The sequence below is a fragment of the Haliotis rubra genome, unplaced genomic scaffold, assembly GCF_003918875.1.
Source record: "Haliotis rubra isolate DU_JTF1 unplaced genomic scaffold, ASM391887v1 Scf748, whole genome shotgun sequence".
In the NCBI taxonomy this organism is placed as follows: Eukaryota; Metazoa; Mollusca; class Gastropoda; order Lepetellida; family Haliotidae; genus Haliotis; species Haliotis rubra.
Genome location: NW_025767466.1, coordinates 53,684 through 75,539, shown reverse-complemented (window position 1 = coordinate 75,539; position 21,856 = coordinate 53,684). Strand labels below are relative to the sequence as shown.

General features: G+C 39.5%; 1 protein-coding gene and 2 long non-coding RNA genes across 6 annotated transcripts in view; 1 reads left to right on the top strand and 2 right to left on the bottom strand.

The window, feature by feature from the left end:
* Positions 1-10,028: 10,028 nt before the first annotated feature.
* LOC124260029 lies at positions 10,029-10,877 on the bottom strand. Its single transcript, XR_006893984.1, has 2 exons — positions 10,785-10,877; positions 10,029-10,584 (listed from the first exon to the last, which is right to left on the bottom strand). It is a non-coding gene; the product is annotated as an uncharacterized LOC124260029 (long non-coding RNA).
* A 560-nt stretch (positions 10,878-11,437) lies between these two features.
* LOC124260028 lies at positions 11,438-12,115 on the top strand. Its single transcript, XR_006893983.1, has 3 exons — positions 11,438-11,488; positions 11,845-11,930; positions 12,029-12,115. It is a non-coding gene; the product is annotated as an uncharacterized LOC124260028 (long non-coding RNA).
* Positions 12,116-12,286: 171 nt separating this feature from the next.
* LOC124260023 overlaps positions 12,287-21,856 on the bottom strand; it is a 42,955-nt gene continuing 33,385 nt past the window's right edge. For 2 of the 4 annotated variants that reach the window (XM_046694259.1, XM_046694261.1), the window contains exons 8-11: positions 21,529-21,614; positions 19,568-19,724; positions 12,636-12,759; positions 12,287-12,461 (exon numbers count right to left, since the gene is read on the bottom strand). In XM_046694259.1, the coding sequence (XP_046550215.1) occupies positions 12,368-12,461; positions 12,636-12,759; positions 19,568-19,724; positions 21,529-21,614 (461 nt within the window). In that variant the 3' untranslated portion in view covers positions 12,287-12,367. Of the gene's footprint in view, positions 12,462-12,635; positions 12,760-15,096; positions 16,577-18,741; positions 18,881-19,567; positions 19,725-21,528; positions 21,615-21,856 lie in introns of those variants that run through there. The other 2 variants (XM_046694260.1, XM_046694262.1) reach the window with 2 other exon arrangements.

Genomic DNA, 21,856 nt, shown 5'->3' with positions numbered 1-21,856 from the left:
TTTCAGTTGTACATGCCATGATTTCTACAGCTATTTTCCTCCTGACATCAAATGGAATAAGTTTCTAATGATAGTTAAGACTGCTGGTATTCCTTTGTGCTGAAGATTTATATTAGTTAAGCACTTCACCCACGTCATTTCGCTGCTAGCCCTCGGGATATTACTGCACAATAACAAATATTGATCTTTTTCATTGGCTTTGATGTAAACCATCGGTTATATGGATATCTGAAATCAATGTTGACTTATATTTTCAATCATATCATTTTAATGTCACTGCTTTCCTTAATTTTTATTAAGCTCATGCATAAGATATACAATTGTGAAACCATGTTTAAATTCGAAACACTAGAGGTTGAATGTTGAAGTTCATTATGCTTTTATTATTATATACCATTATCTGTATATATTTCTGTTACCTGAGGGTGTCTGGGTGTTGTACCCTTCTCCCTAGGCAGTCTATCTACTCTTGTTCCGGGGATGATGTATCTGAGATGGATAGTCAAAGATAAGTCTAGTATGGTGTTCAAGTCCTGTTTATTTTTGAATGAATTCTTGCACAAAGGTCCTCAGAAATTACCTAGTTCTGAATTACACACAACATTGGTTCACAAACTTTCTGGAAGAACTTGTTGGTTTCTTGTAGAATTCTTAATACTATCAGTTCATCTGAGCTATTCTCTCAATATACAGAGAGAACCTTTCAAGTCAACGGTGGGGCCCAGAATCGCGCTCTGCTCCCTCGACTTGAGACAAAACAGAACGTCTGACAATTTTGGCTCCTCCCCCCGAAATAATGTCCTACGTCATACGAATATGACTCATATCCCATCTTAATAATTAGTTACTTTCATTTGTCCCTTTCCGAGACTTTATTTAGTACCATCAAATTCTTCCAGTTATAAAATGACATTGCTAGTTAGCTTTAAGCCATCCATCAACCAAACATTGACATCTCTAACAACTATCTAACTAATATTTCAGACTGGTAGGCACCAGAAGATACTTAATCAAATCATTTCAGATCCTCTGTGTGCCCATTTATCAACAAACTGACCATCTATATCCCGAATGTCCATCCACCTAATTGTGTAGAGTCACGCGATCTAACCTTTCCTCCACATTTATGTCAATTCAGAGAAATTGTTATTTCCCCAAGAAAAGTGAATCAATAAGAATTCGGTTAGCTTGGTCAAAGCACTTTCCCAGTACATTGACCCTTCTTAACTTGACTTCAAATTTTCCCTAAATCTTTATGAAATGTATATAATGTTTTTAGTTCTAAATATCCTTGTTATATTTCTATCAACTGCTTACTCGTTCGCGGCATGTAGAATATAGCGTCACATAAGAAACGTGACGTCATAGCCTTGTTCATGACCTCTAGTCACCATGGCAAAGTGATATTTTGCCCTTGGGCATCGTACGAAAAATATGAACCCCGATATTTTCGCCCTCGTGGGGTTCTTCATGTCGGTTGGTTTTGTATTTCTCCTTTTGTCAACCAATACTTCATATATCTTAAAGGTCACATAAACCCTAGGGGGTAAAAATACATAAATCACTAACTGGCATCGTTATAAATGAAACCCGTCATTAAAACTACTCATTTCGACCTTTAATTGACTCGAATAGCTTTGAGGGCCGATGCAGAATTCATCTACATTTTAGGGGGTAAATTACCTTGTTTACAGGCTTGTATAAACCTGAAATCGTGACAATTGTTGTGGAAAATGAAAGCTATATGTTCTCACAATCTAGTGGCATTTAATTTTGTCTCCTGCTTTGCCTAGTTTCCGAGTTACAACTTGTTTTCATAGACGCTTCTGTCACAATTGATTGGTGTCGTTAGGCCCTATTTGTATAATGACTGATCCAAATTGCTCCCATTTCTGTGTTTTTTTACCTCGATATTTAATCATGTCATGTAAAAATCTGTTGGTATTCTCAAAACAGTGTCGGCCCATAAGTTTTCACATGCAATACAGCAATTAATACTCCCTTGTTGTAACCCGTGTTAGGTGGTATAAACCTACACATGTTATTTGTCTTCATTCACTTGATGGTCAGTTAATGAATTTATAACAGGTATAATTAGTGGTAACACACTTAGATTACCCGACAAAGGTTCCCATTTGGCATTTCTTGTGTCTGGAGTAAATATTCAACATTATAAACATCGATCAAAGGATTAACCGATAACACGCTGATTGATTAATTACTTTTATCTTACACAGCGGAATTGTCAAAAGGTAGTGTTTATGTATGTAGATTTACTAATCTATACTGAATACACTCTGCCGTGTCGGTGTCTGCGTAAAAACAACGTCCTTCTTTCAAAGGATTAACCGGCAATACATTTATTGATTGCCCATTATTGGCTAACTAAATTACTGTTTTTAATGAAAGGCGGACATTATGCAATTAGTTGCCAGGTGTGCTATCTTGGGTGACCAATGAGACTATACACCAATACCTGAAAAGATTTATCACTTTTTCGTATATTAAACTGTTAAAAGACACATCATTTGGAACAGTTTTGTGGATATTGATGGATACATTCCTCAAACAAGGTAATGGCCTGATATTGTTCCTATAACTTTAATCTGTTTTAATTTTAATATTTGCATTTTGTTTTTATTCATTTGTCGTAGCATTCAACAGAATCATTGTTTTCGCCGTGAAGTGTAATGAGACAGACAACATACACTAGGGTGTGTGTGCGAATTATGATTCACATTGGCAAACTATAAAATGTCTAGATATTACAGTTCTGTTATAAATTCACTATAAGTATCAGCAGATCGTCAGCTTTTTATTTAGTTTCAAAATGCATACAAGTATGATAATAAACTAATTAGGATTATAAGACCAAATATAAAGACGCACATTGACTAGTATCTACATACTGGTGAGTGGACATTAACCATGTGAATGTAGCAAGAAATTTATCGCGCAGTATTGTGACTTTGACCCCCACCTCGCTTCCGTGGAAGAAATCGTTATGTTATAAGTTGTGTCATGCAAAATCCTTTTGGTTATAATTCCAATACATATTTAACTACGAGTAGAAAGTAGTTTTGATTTTCTAACTTGATGAAAACAAACTATAATCTCATTAATTCTAACAGACTTTACGATTTTCAAAAATGGCGGCGCCCTGTCGAGAACATCCGCCAGTCTGTGGATAAATGCTATTTAGGTTTGTTTTCACCGAGTTACAAAATCAAAACTACACTCTACTGGTAGTAAAATATGTATTTGATTGATGGCCAATAGGATTTTGCATGACATAGCGTATAACATAACAATTTCTCTCCTGGCAGCGAGGTGGGTGTCAATATAATACTACTTACAATATTATTGTTACTTCGACCATAACCTCACTTCCGAGGAAGAAATCGTTATGTTACAAGTTGTGTTATGGAAAATCTTTATGGTCATCAATCATATACATATTTTACTATAACTAGTAAGTAGTTTTGATTCTGTAACTTCCGTGAAGCGATCTGAACACAAGTAAGATATCGTTTCAGGCTTCCACAACGCTCGCTTTGCACTCACAAACATAACCCATTTAGCACGAATTGCGGGGTCCTGTGGAAATCTGTGCATGGTGACACCATCACCCGACCCCTAGGAGCAATTGACGACAAAGCAACGATTCGGCATGTCGTCGTTCATGTCGAGAAATCATCAAAATGATGAGCGTGCTACACACTTTCTATACAACTAACTGAAAATCGTTCCTCATATGACGTCACTGCAGTGCTCTGGCGACAGAGTTACGTAACCTGTCTGTGGTTTCGTTGGCGGGCGAGAGGGAAGCAGGCGACTTTTTGGCCACTTTTAATCGCTCGGTATTAATTAACCACAAGTTTTTAAAGAATAAATTTGGTGTTCCGCATAAGACTAACCACAAATCTTTCATATGTAATGGTTAAAAGAGTAACAAAAAACAAAGTTTAGTGGTTCTTTAACAATACGTCTTATATATAATTATTATTTATGCAAACACAAGAGTCTGACGTTTAAACACATTATTCACCATCGCACATCAGCAGCTCTAGGGATGATCATCAGGAACCTGTAAGTGGCATTGTGTATTTAAAGCGATGTGGTCGGTCCTTGTGCTGGCGTGGTACTGGCTCGGAGCCCAGGTTATGGGACACGTGAATACAGGACACGTGGATACAGGGCAGGTGGTTTCGGGACACGTCGATACAGGACACGTGGCTACGGGACACGTGGATACAGGACATATGGCTACAGGACACGTGGAAACAGGACACTCTGAAAAAATGCAGAAGCCTGCAGTGTTGGGAAGCCTTCATATTCTCCGGTGGGTTCGACTAGGCAGTGCTTCCTGGGAGAAGTCTGTCTGGGCTGCGTGTAGAAGGGACAAGGGCCCTGAGCTGATGATGAGCCTTACCAGCCTGACTGTGCCAGGATCACCAAAACCCTCTCTGTTGCATACTATCTTTAATCTGTAAAACATAATAATAATAGCTCCAGAATGCCCAGATTCAAGACAAACTTCGGGCCGAGTACAAATCTCGCTAGAAGAAAATCTGGAGGTCAGAGCTAAATGCTCGAAACAAGGTCAAAGCCACCAATACATTTGCTGTGCCAGCCCTTTCCCATTCTTTTGGAGTAGTTGATTGGACAAAACAAGACATCCAGAGTCTTGACCGCCTGACCAGAAGGATCATGTCTGATAACAGAGCCCACCACCCTCGTTCCTCTCTAAACCGTTTATATATGCCAATCAATTCTGGAGGTCGGGGTTTGATTAATGTGGAGGCTCTTCATGATAGAATTTGATTGTGTACTTTTGCACATATTTATTTATCGGATGATCCTCCTGCAACCTGGTGATGCATGCCAAGACTCATGATGAAAGCAAGGAATTCCAGAGCTGTTTTATGTGTGCCAAGGTTGTTGGACAAAATCTGAAATTTGAGGTTGATTTTGTTGATGGCGATGTACTGCTGAACGGTACAGCGATGGGACTAAACCAGGTGAAGTCCTTCACCAAATCTGCCCAGAGTCGGTCTTTTGTGGAGAAGCTTTCCGAGAAGCCACTGCATCGTGTGTGGAACAGAATAGCAATCCCTACGACTCCTTCGCCTGGATGAAGTCGGCTAGTCTCAGATGTGAAACTGAGGGCTTCCTTTTTGCTGCACAGGACCAGTCACTTCCCACTCGTAATCGTCAAAATTTATATCAGTTTCGGAGTGGATGAGTATATCCCAAATCCACTGTGATATTATACCTGTCAGAGGTTTGGACACTGTTCTAAATCCTGTCGTAGTGCTCAACGTTGTTGTGAAGATCATCAAGCTTCCGCCTGCTATAAATGATCCTAAATGTGCAAACTGAGGTGGTGATCATCGTCCACATCTTGCCCTGATGGATTAGTTGTATTGTACATCGTCAACGTGTGTATGGATTAAGCAGCATAGATCTCGTTCGTGTAGTTATATTTGGTTCATTCAGGTCACTTTATGTGTTGGTGTTCCTATAATTGTACTTACCTGACAACAACTTATGTGAGTTTAAGTAAACAAAATAGGCAATACATATATAAGGCTTCTTGTTGCTATAATCAACATATTTAAAGTGGTAGCTAAGGATGAACCTGCAACCAGCTTTATATCAAGGTAAATGGACCCGGGGAAATGAAAAAAAGGGAACCAGATTGCAGCAGGCTATACAATTATTTTTTTTCATGTTAATATTTTAATATTGTTCGTGTGAAGGGAAGTGAATAAAGTGTTATGAATTTAGGTTTTAAATTTCTAATTAACCCTCAATAAGACACACACATACGCACACATACACACACATACACACACACATGTGTTTATGATGAGTCAATATGAGTTTATATCATATATTACTGAATGCCCCTTCCACAAAATGAACGGCAATAGTTTTTGTAACTAGTATTACGCATGCACACTTCCTGTATGTTAGGAGACGCACGTGTGTGTTCCTGTCATTTATGAAGATGGAAGTTTTCTCTGCAATTCTTGCATCAGTAATTACAGAAACTGGAAGTTGCCCAGACTGAAAATTGTGCTCAAAGTACGAAGAACTGGCATTTCTGGCCCCACACTGATGCCAATAGAAATGGGAGCCGTGCAAACCCTGGTTAGCGATCAGTCTGTCCAATAGTCAAATCCTTATTTTTGCAAGTAGTATTTTGGCAAATAAATTTGATTCGCAATAATATAAAGTTTGAATACAAACTTTCACAGATATTCTATTACAAACTAAACGCTCATCTTCCTCACAGATCACACCTATTTATGAGTTGGCAGGAGAAGCAACATGGTAATTGTACAGATGAATCAATTATCAGAAATGTGAACGTGCGAGCCTTGTACCACGTCTTTAGAATGGCATTCATTTGTCTTTGAAAAATGAAAGTGTTACTGCTTAACATCCTGACACTGTGACCATACTTGACTGCGGTGTCAATGGCTTGCATTGTGCTTCTCTCACCTCACCGAAATATTTCCGGCTGAGTAGTGGCACATGGATGAAGTGAGATGGAGTCCTGATATCAATGTTGTGGGTTCATTAGTCATGTAAGTATTCTGTGATAACACAACGGGGTGGCATTATTTCAAGAAAATTTGACAACATTAATAACATTTTCCTCGCAATTAACATAGCACTATCAGCATCCAACGTAATTAGATAATACATAGTAAAAGTGCTAGAACTAGGTTGAATCGCCTCTGATAAAGTTTGTTGCGGGGAGACAACTCTTTCACGACTAACTCATCTGGGCTCATATTGGTCTTTCCGTGCCCCAAATCGCCTTTGAACATTACATACACTCCGTTTGATTTCATTTGAGACCGATGAATTGCTCACGAACACAAAATCTAATAAATGATACAAAACCATATTTTGCACAGTAACATGGAGTCGACAGACTCATAATTCTGGACACCTAAATAAATAACTCGTTTAGCAAACCGAACATTATTTTGCGGCAACATTCGCTTTTTTGCAGGGATGTGTGTGGGGATATACCGCTTTTGTGCATTCAGACATGGGACAATCAAAGTGGTAGGTAGAGAGGGACAGCAAATTCGAGGACATTCAACCAGTATTGGACGGAAGAAAGGTCATGGTCACCGTCTGCGACATAGTCACCTGAAAGTGTCCCAAGCGAAAAGAACTGACATAGACAAAAATAACTAATTAGTTAGGTTTTTACTAATGTTATTGATTTTCATCAATCTCATGTATTTGCTGGAAGATTTTCTGATATCTTGAAACAGTCATGGCGCTGCTTTATAAATGATTCTACAAAATGCTACAGTAAACAATAGCTGAAACAGAAATAGCTGTTGAAACTGCTTGACATGGCATGGTGGAGTTTTACCAACACCTTTATACACATGTATGTTTCATATCTTATGCCAGTACAGGTTTAGGATGTTAAACATCATATGCATGTTTTGTTTGCGTCTATATAAGACACTACCTTATTTTTACATCAGGTAGACAACTAGAGACTTAGGAACCGTTCATTATGTAAACTAGGCCCTAGAAACCAAATGCATACTTTGGCTGGAGGCTTCGTATTGAATGAAATATGTCCATGCTTCTCCATTTGCAATTGTTTGCACTTTCATCCTCAACTATTTGTGAACATGTGTCATGACTTGTATCATGCCTCTTTTGTTACCTGCCAACTTCTAAATAGCCAGTCAACCAGATGTGTCATGACTTGTATCATGCCTCTTTTGTTACCTGCCAACTTCTAAATAGCCAGTCAACCAGATGTGTCATGACTTGTATCATGCCTCTTTTGTTACCTGCCAACTTCTAAATAGCCAGTCAACCAGATGTGTCATGACTTGTATCATGCCTCTTTTGTTACCTGCCAACTTCTAAATAGCCAGTCAACCAGATGTGTCATGACTTGTATCATGCCTCTTTTGTTACCTGCCAACTTCTAAATAGCCAGTCAACCAGATGTGTGATGACTTGTATCATGCCTCTTTTGTTACCTGCCAACTTCTAAATAGCCAGTCAACCAGATGTGTCATGACTGATTTACAATTGTCCAACTACTTGATGGAATCTGTTCTAGCAGAATCTCAGTACCAGTTATACTCATATGTGGATGGTTGATTTAAGAGGAAGAAACCTGGTTTTACGATTGTGGCTTCAGCGCATACTTTATAGTCTTCTGTTCATGATCAAGTGTCAACGACATTAGAATCTGTGCCGAAACGTCGCCTTTTATTCACAGAATACAAAAGTTGTATATTCATAAAACTATCAACATTCTTCATCACCTCAGCTTCTACAATGCCTATCAAAGTCGGAAAAAAAGATTCATTCCTGGTAATAATCTGAGAAGATACTTTGAGCAAAATGCAATAAAAAGTCTGAAAGAAATGATCCAACCCTGCTGTTAATCAACTTATTTTGTATACTTTGCACTTTTTGACGGCGATGTTAAACTATGGGTTGCAGCAGGTAGGTACAAAGATTCTACAGAGAATCTCAGGTTGAGACTTTATCAGGGTTTTACAAAATAATGCACACAAATGCATAAACTGGATGTGTAAAACATAGCGTGACCAGGGACATACAAGCACTCTAAAGTTCCTGTATTTAAAGTGATCATTAAATTTAACAGAACTGTACGCTACACAAATTCATTACTTCACAGGGCCTCATATTTCCTGTAAGGACCCTTGAAATTAGCAAGCTAGGCTCCTGTGGACCCTCTTGTTGGTCCAGTCAAAACCCTTAACTGGGAGGAACGTTGGGAGAAATATTTATTAAGAATTGAATCAGAATACTTACTATTTCTTTTTATATTCGGAAGCATTATATCAAGGTATGACGATTTTTAGATTTGGAAATATGTTTGTTCATATCAGGAATTTGCTGACTGATAATTGTCCTCAGAGTAGATCTAGATATATCCTTGGATGAACACAATCTTTGGTGGGTACCCCATGGTCCCTAGTATGGTGATCAACCCTCAGTTACTGGTGATCTATAGCCCATTTTTATTTTGTGTTGTTCTCTATAACAGTATCGTTTTATGATTACCTGCTACTTTTACCTTCTCTGTGATACATGTACCTTCAGTTGTTGGTGATCTCCAGTCCTTTTAAATATTGTATTCTGTGTACTATTTTTCTAAATTAAAATGTACCTTGCTAGTTTTAATTGGCTGTGGTAATCTAGTTATTCTACTATCCTTTGTCGACAGGTGTTCTGTTTTGTTTGGTTGCTTCATAATTTAATTGCGTTCATTGTTAATTTATAACTTTGTAATGTATATGGCTGAAATATTGCCGATGTCACTATAAGTCTTAACTCGCTTACTCATTTTTCTCAGCTGTCCATATCATAAAGTCACTGATGGACGCCTGTAGAGTAGTCACCAATAGTCCAAGGTGGGATCCTCACCAAGTGTGAAGTAACACATGTACACGTTCAGTACTTTAGATATCAACCGTGGTCACACTGACGTACAGCAAGGCACAGTTATTACGCCAGAGCTGCACCAAACACACTATGGGGCAAATATAGATACATAACACATACTGGGTAACCAACCAATTGACAAGTCAGCAGTTGATGATGTATTCATTATATTAAGTGAAGCAATAATAAAATAAATTCTTGGATATGTTTGGATCATGTTGCTTTCACACTACATTGACCAGTGAAAAGATAATTGTCAATGAAATACATGAGCATGTTGATAACGAGCGTGAATGGTGTGGATGATGTATTCCGTTTTGCATTTGTCGCTTTGTTTAGTAACACCAAATATAACACTTCTTTATTGAATTCATGAACGGATGAGTGAGTGAATGTAAGTTGTAAACTACTACACACAGAAGGGTATATATATCCAGGTGTATCCAATACTATCATCATGTGTGTATGTTGTTACGAGTGAAGGTGTGATAAAGGGGTATATGACACCAATTAACTCGTAACAATGAAAATGGATCACACAACAATTTGACTAATTTCAGGAAGATTTATTTATACTATCCTAACAGAAGGCTGATACAGGATACCAATTTACAAATGTGGAAAGTGAAGAGGGAATTGTCTTAGATATATTATGGGCAAAGCAATATGGCATAGTCACCTCATTTTTAAATCCTTCCTGTACACCATGATTTCCTAGTTTCCATATTTGACAAAGTCCCGACGTGGGTGCAAGTTTGTGAATCCACATTATGGGTACAACCACAACTGGCAAAATTCGCGTCCTCAAGAAACATCCCAGCTAGATCAGAATCACCGAGCTTCTCCCTATAAACTGGCTGGCCACATTAAAAAAACTGACCAAAGCTGAATTCATCAAACCCCAAGCTGTACCACTAGTTACATAACAATTTCTCGCGAAAGCGAAGGCCCCTCACCCCAAGCTAAAACTAATTACACCAAGTATACTCATCACTATCTAAAACTGTACATTATATTTGCAAAATACGTTTCATCACCCATAACAATGTGTACCTGCAGCACTATATCCACGTGTATCCAATACTGTCATTGTGTGTGTATGTGTACCTGTAGCACTATATCCAGGTGTATCCAATTCTGTCATCATGTGTGTGTACCTGTAGCACTATATCAAAGTGTATCCCATACTGTCATCATGTGTGTGTACCTGTAGCACTATATCCAGGTGTATCCAATACTGTCATCATGTGTGTGTACTTGTAGCACTATATCAAAGTGTATCCAATACTGTCATAATGTGTGTGTACCTGTAGCACTATATCCACGTGTATCCAATACTGTCATCATGTGTGTATGTGTACCTGTAGCACTATATCCAGGTGTATCCAATACTGTCATCATGCGTGTGTACCTATAGCACTATATCCAGGTGTATCCAATACTGTCATCATGTGTGTATGTGTACCTGTAGCACTATATCAAAGAGTATCCAATACTGTCATCATGTGTGTATGTGTACCTGAAGCATTATATCCAGGTGTATCCAATACTGTCATCATGTATGTATGTATATATGTAGCACTATAGCAAAGTGTGTTCAATACAGTCATTATGTGTGTACCTGTAGCACTATATCCAGGTGTATCCAATACTGTCATCATGTGTGTATGTGTACCTCGAGCACTATATCCACGTGTATCCAATACTGTCATCATGTATGTATGTATACATGTAGCACTATATCCAGGTGTGTTCAATACTGTCATCATGTGTGAATGTGTACATGTAGCACTATATCCAGGTGTGTTCAATACTGTCATCATGTGTGTATGTGTACCTGTAGCACTATTTCCGCGTGTATCCAATACTGTCATCATGTGTGTATGTGTACCTGTAGCTCAATATCCAGGTGTGTTCAATACTGTCATCATGTGTGTATGTGTACCTGTGGCACTATATCCAGGTGTGTCCAATACTGTCATCATGTGTGTACCTGTAGCACTATATCCAGGTGTGTCCAATACTGTCATCATGTGTGTATGTGTACCTGTAGCACTATATCCAGGTGTATCCAAAACTGTCATAATGTGTGTGTACCTGTGGCACTATATCCACGTGTATCCAATACTGTCATCATGTGTGTATGTGTACCTGTAGCACTATATCCAGGTTTATCCAATATTTTCATCTTGTGTTTGTACCTGTAGCTCCATATCAAGGTATGTCCAATACTGTCATCATGTGTGTTTACCTGTAGCACTATATCAGGTGTCCTCAATACTGTCCATTTTGTGTTTACCTATAGCTCTATATCCAGGTGTGTCCAATACTGTCATCGAGTGTGTTTGCCTGTAGCACTATATCCAGGTGTGTCCAATATTGTCATCATGTGTGTTCCTGTAGCTCTATATCCAGGTGTGTCCAATACTGTCATCTTGTGTGTTTGCCTGTAGGTCTATATCCAGATGTACCCAATACTGTCATCAGGTGTGTACCTGCAGCACTATATCCAGGTGTTTCCAGTACTGTCATCGTGAATGTTTGTCTGTAGCTCTATATCCAGGTGTGTCAAATACTGTCATCGAGTGTGTTTGCCTGTAGGTCTATATCCAGATGTACCCAATACTGTCATCATGTGTGTACCTGTAGCACTATATCCAGGAGTGTCCAATATTGTCATCATGTGTATCCCTGTAGCACTATAGCCAGGTGTGTCCAATGCTGTGTGTGTACTTGAGCACTATTATTGCATTTGTACAGTGCAGTGTGACTAATGGTGTTTTTCACATTTCGGACATTAAACATTATAACAACTGCAACTGTAGTTTATATGAACTGAACAAAATTGCAAAATATCATTGCTGTGCTACATGTCCAGAACATTTGATTTTCAAGGGACAATTCCTCCGTTACAATTAAGATCTACTGCCGCGTTTTTTCGCGGAAGCATCTTTTCGTCCGCTTCTTTCTTTCCCAATTCGTTGCTACAACAGACAAAGGATAAAGACATTGCATGTGCATCCATAAATCTACAATGATGGGTTTGAATTTGCTTCACGAACTAAGCAGTGATAGAAACTTAGTCTGAAAACAAGGGGTATCTGTATTTACATTTCAGGTAACACAGAACAAGAATCGCCTCCTTGTGAATTACTCACCTGGTGTGTGCACGATGCTGTGCAAGCTTCCATAGTAACACTACACTGGCCACTATGATGATGATTAGGACTGAAAGAACCACGGTGATGGGGATGATGATTTTTCCCTTCTCGGGGTCCTCACCTATAGCATAATAAAAATACATACATGTCATATATATATATCTTATTGGAACAGCAACAGGTTGACGTTGGCCATGACAACCCGAGAGTGTTGTTTGCGTACATTGGGAGTGATTAAAAAATGAGAGTGGCTTCGAATTTCGGTTTACAATGTTCATCTTTTTAGTTTTGGTCAACATGGTAAATGGTGATCACCTGCATCACGTGCGCCATCTAGTCATCATTGGTGGATATAACGCCATACAGCTCAAATACAGAGTTACACCCAACTCTGTCATTAGAGGATATACCGCCATTCAGCTCAAATACAAAGTTACACCCAACTCTGTCATTGGTGGATATAACGCCATTCAGCTCAAATACAAAGTTACACCCAGCTCTGTCATTAGTGGATATAACGACATTCAGCTCAAATACAAAGTTACACCCAACTCTGTCATTAGTGGATATAACGACATTCAGCTCAAATACAAAGTTACACCCAACTCTGTCATTGGTGGATATAACGCCATACAGCTCAAATACAAAGTTACACCCAACTCTGTCATTGGTGGATATAACGCCTTACAGCTCAAATACAGAGTTACACCCAACTCTGTCATTAGTGGATATACCGCCATTCAGCTCAAATACAAAGTTACACCCAACTCTGTCATTAGTGGATATAACGACATTCAGCTCAAATACAAAGTTACACCCAACTCTGTCATTAGTGGATATAACGACATTCAGCTCAAATACAAAGTTACACCCAACTCTGACATTAGTGGATATAACGCCATTCAGCTCAAATACAAAGTTACACCCAACTCTGTCATTGGTGGATATAACGCCATACAGCTCAAATACAAAGTTACACCCAACTCTGTCATTAGTGGATATAACGCCATTCAGCTCAAATACAAAGTTACACCCATCTCTGTCATTGGTTGATATAACGCCATACAGCTCAAATACAAAGTTACACCCAACTCTGTCATTGGTGGATATAACGCCATTCAGCTCAAATACAAAGTTACACCCAACTCTGTCATTGGTGGATATAACGCCATTCAGCTCAAATACAAAGTTACACCCAACTCTGTCACTTGTGGATATAACGCCATACAGCCCAAATACGGACTTACACCAAGGCCAGTCACTGGTGGCTATAACGCCATGCAATGTGCTTAGTGACCAGGGCCTAGATTTTCGAAGTTCTCCTACCGCTAAGATAGTCGTAAGTTAATGTTAATGTATGGCACTTACGACTATCTTAGCGCTAAGAGAGCTTCGAAAATCTAGGCCCTGGATTACCACTGCCTCAGTAGCGTAGATACCTGTGTAGCAAGGACGACTCTACTGTCCCCTGGTGACACGACATAAAACACTGACAAGACAACATCAGCAACAGTATCAGGGATCCTAGCCTCCTACGCACACCCCATCAATATGATATACACACAGCCTTGATAACTGTGTTACCACAGTATCATATATAACACGTCATTCGCGTTGTTCACCTACCTCCCTGAACATCGAAGTGCGAGTCACGGTCAGACGCGCCTGATGTTATTCTAGTGAATTGTTTACGTGGATTCCTGACATAGTACCCGTATTCCGCTATAGTGAGTGTTGGTTGTAGCTTCCGAACCATACATTGTTGTATACTAGACCTTTATGTTACTATGGGAAGTTTCAAATAGGCGATCGTACGGCCTCTAAGGTGTAGTGGTTAGAGCGTCCGAGTAGAAGGTCGCGGGTTGGATGCCCTTCCTCGTTATATCAAAAAACGTTAACAGATGGTACTTGTTGATCCCTTCCTGGCGCTCTGCATCAATGGGTACAACAGGGACTGGTCGGCTCGGAGTCAGTATAATGTGTCTGAGTGGCGTATTCATGCTTATCTGCGGCATGGTATCTCAGTGAGCTAACATATAAAACCAGCTTAAGTCTGGGCTAGTGCACGCGGTCACATATACACACGCATGCACGTCGTCATATGAGTAAAATATTCTTAAGTACGACGTAAAAAAAATTCACCTGGCCTAAAACAGGTGATCAAACGCGCCGTACTTTGTCAAATGATGTCTGTCAACAGTAACGGGTTGGATAGGTATATTCCAATCTTGGTGCGTAATTGCTACTATTACTACAACACGAGGTATCTCACCTACAGCTCGACTATTAAAGGTTTATCCTCCTAACGGCTGATGTTTGTTTCCTTGTGTGTTAGTGAGGCAAAGCAAGTCAGCATGTTAATGTTTAGTGAGTTAGATACCAACCACAGCAATATCATAGCGGAACATACCAACCTTGCCAGCCACACGATACAGATAGATAATAAGACTCATTGTATGTATTTACGCAGTTTATTTGAAAAAAAGAGTGTAAAACACATTCATACTTATGTATGCACTAAGATAAATAGAAGCTACAAAACAAAGACGTTTACCACATCCACACGACATCTTTACCGAGAGCAGAGTCGCCGGTATGACTCCGACTACACCATGTACATTGGTACATTAGAAGTTGTTCACTGGTATCGAGGGGGACATGGGTTGATGTACCCTCGAAGGAACAGTGTACAACGTATTTATCTTACCCAACACCTCAATGGTAATTTTGAACTATTTGAAGCACGGGTATCTGATCATAGCATGGAGTACCAGATGACAAGAAAAACAAATGTAGAGTTATCTCCCTTCCATCGATTTGCCTTCGCAAAACATCGGTAATTTCCATGCATCATACGTGATTCAATGTTATTCGAGATAAAGAATTACTACTACGAAGTACCAAATGAGTTCGGCACTCCAAGCGGGGTACATAGAAAATGTTGCTCGCTTGTAAGCGGGGTACATTGAAAATAATAGAAGAGCGCTTAGCCAATCAGAAAACGACATTTATGTGTGAGGCAAGATAAGTGTTTATGAACCATTGTCAAATGATGATGACATCAGCCAAAGGCACCCGCCTTTAAAGGCCCCTTTTTATTTGTTAAATAACATATACAAGCCGATTATGAAAAAGTTCAATAAAAATCCTCCGTGTCAACATCCATAGGTCATCTCTATTAAAGGCCCAGTTGATTGTACGAGTCCAACTAATATGAGTCCTGAGATCAGTTTGAAGATATACGTACTGTGTTTCCATCATGTCAGTTAAGCATCAAAGCAAAACATACTAGATCTACTTACCATGCATCTGACATGGCTATCTTGGAATATATACTGTAGAGATGGTCTTCACAGTATCAAGGAGACCCAGCTGGTATTGGTGGGGGGATTTGTAAACACGGTTGTGTCATGGGTTTTGCATTAGATTAAACAGCCTAAGCAGAGCAACAGCTAAGGTCTCCTAAGAAGGCAAAATGAGATGTATTTCGACTTGAAATATAGGCTTCTGTCTGTCTCAATAAAGAATATAATTATAGAGTCATAAGGGGAGAACAAATATTCGGATTGAAAGGAAAAGCGTTTCTGTTCTAAAAATGGAACGAGAAGATTTTTTTGGAGAGTAGCAATAAATATTATTTTCCTGGTCACATGCCGACATGATTGCATGTCTATTGCACATTAACACTGTAACTACAGTGTGCATCTACTGCACCAGGCCAGTAACAGTAGAGTGGGACATTAGTTTGCGCAGGTAATTGCATATATTTTCCCAAAGGTGCAAACTGTAACTTGCGCGTTGATTCCCCGTCAGGTTTTCATCCGTATTTACTCCTTCATACAAAGTAGCAAGACGTGCGTGGAATTTTGGCACATGAGGCATGTGTCTGGTTTATAATGTCCTACAACATGTCCATGTCCGCTCCTTCATCCGGGTCCCTGCAACACACAAGCAATAACAGGTGTAAACACTGCCAGATTGATAGTTTAAATGGTCCTCACCACAGGGCAATCACAAAGCCTGTGTTAAGGACATATAGTATGACCAGAAATTATTGAGAATTTTAGGAATATGTTTAATTGGATTTCTAGTATAAACAACCTTGACCAGCTATCAAGTGCTTGGTTTCAGTCAAGAGAGACAACTCCGTTATTCCTTTTTCATTAGTTTGTGAAGAGTTATCCCCCTTTGTTTACTTGCTAGCAGAAGACATTTTCAGTGATCCTCAGCAAGGATAAATTAGAGAGGAGGAAGTTGATTTTAGAGTATTATAACAAGGACATCAGATTAGCTAAAGTGATTTCAAGTAGAACAGGCATCCCTTTGTCCACTGTCTATCGTGTTCTGAAAAATATTCCAAATGGATATGGCAATAGGTGTGATGCACCAGGCAGGCGCAGGTAGGGCCCGACAATTGACTGTCGGTGACAGGAGGCGGCTTGGTATTCTTTTTTTCTTAAAACACACGAAGGAGTTTAGAAAACTTAAGGCTGGATATGATTGAAAGAGGAACTATTACAATCTTTAAATTCTCAATAAAGTCTCAATACATACACATATACATAGTAGAGAGTGAGTTTAGTTTCATGCCGCTTTTATCAACATTCCAACAATATTACGGCGGGCACACCAGATATTGCCTCTGTTTCAACCAGCAGAAAATGGGTACCCGGTGAGATAAGTAAAGTGACTATGACCTTCTAGCGCCTCACAGGCAGCAAACTGAAACATGAGTCCCATTAACCTATTCAGACTATGACCTACTTTTCAGCCGAATTTTCTCATGCGAAAGTAAAAAGAGACACCACAAACAATTATGGTTACACTGAATTCCAATTCCTTGTTTCATAAGCAAGTGGAATATTTAAGTTGATTTTAAATTTAAACTTTAACAACATCGTATTTGTATATTTTATGGCGAGGTGTAGGCAGCATGACCTTAACTTAGACGTCACAGGCTGACCCTGTTTGATGAGGCCGTAAACTGATTAACAATACATCTGGCTCACTGGTTACCTGTTATGTGTTTTTTACACGTTTTCAGTGTGGTGTTATAACGCACAATGTCATTGACGTACTATCAAGTCCGTACAAGACCGCCAAACGTTTCTTGCGGCAGAGCCTCTTAATGAGATTTCCACGATTTCCAGATTTCCGTTTGTCAGAGCTCGTTGTACGACAGAGCACGCTGCACGACGTGTTTGCAAGGATTAGAAGGACCGTAGTGTTGCAATATACAAGTGGTTGAATGTATCAAATAATACTGATTAATATTTATGTATCCAGTTGAATGAATTGGTCTGAAAATTCTGGACTGGTTATTGTACTAAGTTGCGCAATAGGACGCAACCCAGTGAGCAGGAAACGAGACTGTTGTGTAACCAATGCTTTGACGTGTAAGGTTATCCGGGGTAATAATAATCAGTTTATGAATACAGCGTCCAGTGAGCAGCTAGTCAGATGGATACACGGCGCTATATATATGAATCATTATTGAATTGATATTATATGGTCTTCACACATTGTACCCAACTGGGGAATCGAACCCGGGTCTTCGGCGTGACGAGCGACCGCTTTAACCACTAGGCTACCCCACCGCCACTCGTATACAACAGGTAAGACAGGCCAACCATCACCGCTATATGTAAGACTCACCTGGGGCGTAAAATGATCGTCCTCCTGAGAGGGTAGTACGTCCCAAAACATTCAAAGTTAATTTAAACTCTCCACCTTCTTAATCGTAGAATATGTGTATTTTTAATGTATGGCTAGATGTGTGTAAATTGTTAAAAGCTGAAGTGATGATGTAGATCCAGCTAGGGTCCATGCAGGAAGCAAATGAACTGAAAGTTCCCATGGTCCCTAGTATGGTGATCTACCTTCAGTTGTTGGCAATCTATATTGTATCGTCTTGTATAGTTAAAATGTTTTAAATTTAAGTACTAGTTTAAGATTTCTTTCTCTCATAATCTAGTTGTTTTACTGTCCTTCGTTGACAGATTTTTATAATTTCCTTTTAATAATTTTAATCTATTACTTGATTTAGTCACGATATGCCTGACATATTGCCAAAGTGACTTTAAATTTTAACTCACTCACTCACCTGGGGTGTTGCCTTTGTCTTCTTCGCTTATACAGTACTAGGACTACGATGATGATGATGATGATGATGATGATAATGACAATCGGAGCTACATAAGCTGCGGGATTCATCTTGCTTCCTCCCTCTTCGGGCACATTATCTAAAGGAAAAACAACACCTAGGTTTAAGACCGATATTCTATTTGGAAAATGGCCAACAATTTATACAAAGATAAGGGTGCTGAGTATTTGAGACAGAGTGAGATAGAAAGATGACAAGTATCACCCACACCATGCAGATATCAGCCCCAACAACCACGACAACCTAGGTAAAGTTTCACAATATGCAGGTTTGAATTAACTTTTTAGTTGCAAGGATTGTTTTCATTTCAAAACACATCTCAAACAAGACGGTTGATATATTACCATATTACCATACTAGCTTGCCATAAACAGCAATATCTTACCAGATTTCATTCTTGTCCCGCCTCTGGTTCATCTCAATCACCAACACTCAAATGTATGCAAATTTTGAACCTAATTTGAGTTTCAAAACAGAACATAAATGACAAATGACCTCAAACGAACATTTATTTTTGTGTTATATTCTTTATTCGATGCCGCCGTTTCATCACAAATTCAGTACCGCCATTTCGCCAAGTTCACACTTTGAAATCAAAGAGCTTTACTTTTCTAAAAGATGAAATTAAGGACGGCCTGTAATGGGAGAAGGCGACAATGGGATATAACGGTAACTCAAAACACAATCACAACGCATCTTAAAATGTCTGACAGCCAGGGCATGTCCCGTACAACGAGCAACGTGTAAAGTCAATGTAAATAATTACCTTTGAGTGACTCACCATTGGTGAAATCGTAGATCGACGACCGTGTACAGTCGCACTGACGGAAACAGGACACCAACCCCGACGTAGGAACGGACGGCAGATCTAGGACGTGTCCTGTCGTATCCACGTTCTCTATCCAAGACATATTTAGGAAAACCTGAAGAAGTAACAAGCACCCTTTACCTTCACGTCATGGACTTTACTACACTGGCGACAGCAGGCTTTCTGGTGCCTGTTTAGTGGCCGGGAAGAAACAGTCCGTCTCTAGCTTCAGGTTACATTCTCCGAGTGAGTGAGTGAGTGAGTGAGTATGGTTTACGCCGCTTTTAGCAATATTCCAGCAATATCATGGCGGGGGACACCAGACATGGGCCTCACACATTGTACCCATGTGGAGAATCGAATCCGGGTCTTTGGCGTGACGAGCGTACGCTTTAACCACTAGGCTACCCCACCACACCGCTACCAGAAGAAGCACCCCAGACCGTGTAGACAGACACTGGTTGTCGGCGATCCAGCCACATCCTTTCTGGTTTAACGTTTACACTCAGGGGAATCTGTCTCGGCATACAGTCGGGACTGGTTATTCCCTGGCGTTGACGCTTTAAGGAAACTGGCCATGAAACTTTTAAATTACTTTTGTTTAGAACTTCCTGCTATCATTCACCAATAGAAGTCGGTTGGTGGCACAAAAATTCCAATCGAAGAAAGAATGTGAAAATTCACATACGTGAAGAGAACGGTGATGAATTCCATCATATTTATCTGTCTATCTTCAAATATCCTAAACTATTTTGTTAAAAAACCCGTGTTAAAATTTAACGAATTGTTTAAATGTAAAGCGAAATAAGACTTTTACAAAAACTGTGTATATTCAGTAATGCCATCATGACAACTGTACAATCTTCCATGTAAACCATCCCGCCATCCCATGTATTCTGTATATTTGTACCTCTTATGCCCACTATACCGGCCTGAGTGTAATGAAAGTTATGTACTGTATTGTTGTGATGTGTTTTATTGGCGTCACACATGGCACGAATGGGTCGTGAATTGTCCTACCAAAACTGGAACCTGAAGACTCCAAGATGGGAAACAATGTGGATCACACCTCAGTGTCAGTATACAATTGGTGGACGTTCATACTGAGTGACCTCCACAATCATAGAAATACGTACTGCAAAGTCCACCTGAGGTATATCTGGCATGAAACAGACACCATCTGCTATGAGAGTGTGGTAAAGGTCACAAATCTACCTGTTGCCTTTCCTTAAATCCAAATGCATTTTTAATTGACAGTATGTGACTTAACTGTATCACACGAGAGAAAGAGGGTTACCTCCCTTTAGCTGTAATCCCAATACAATGGACGAGCAGAGAAGCTACATGTACAAGAGGTGCAGTCGATGTTGCTGGAGTTAAACTAGTTTTACTATATATAGATGACTACTGACACACGTCGTGAAACATACATGGCCGTTTCCAATATACACGGCACGGTTATTGCATGGTAGAAACATAAGTGAAAAGGTGAAACAGAGGGTATATAATAATACAGTGTCACAGTTGCACAAGATAATAAACGTCTCTCAATGTTTGGTAACATTCCAATGAAATACATCCATTAGATTATTAGATTATTTCCTCGACCGTGGCACTAATTGTATTATCCCTTTTTTCTTGTCAGTTTGCAGGTACCAGCAAAATGCACTGAGTGGCAAGGATACGTAAAAACATGTAATATGAGTTAGGCCGAAAATACCACGTGTAATTCGCGTACTGGTATGTTTTGTTACCCCGACAGTGTTGATAATACAATATTTGTTATTTTATATAGATTTGTGTCTCGTAAGTCTGGACTTTACTTTCCATAATTATGTTATATATCTTAAAGTATAAAATGCTCTGTAATTGGAAAATGGTGACACATAAATACTAATGTTCTTCTTCGTCTATATTACCCAGCTGAAGTCCGACTTCCTCTCCTCCCCACAGGACAGCGTCTTCTGGTTGATGACACCAATGTCCAAGTTGACACTTTGTACCTCTGTAAAATGTTATATTTTACTGCAGCAGCATAATTTCTGGTGCGTTCAACGATTTCTGATCATTGTTCAAGTGTACAATGTTTACCAAAACTATATTTTACATCGTTTATGTGTTGGGCGCCTGTCGACCTAAGGGCCTTAGAGAGGCGGTGGAGCAGCCTGATGGTTAAAGCGTTCGCTCGTCGCGCTTAAGGCCCGGGTTCGATTCCCCACGTGAATACAATATGTGAAGCCCATTTCT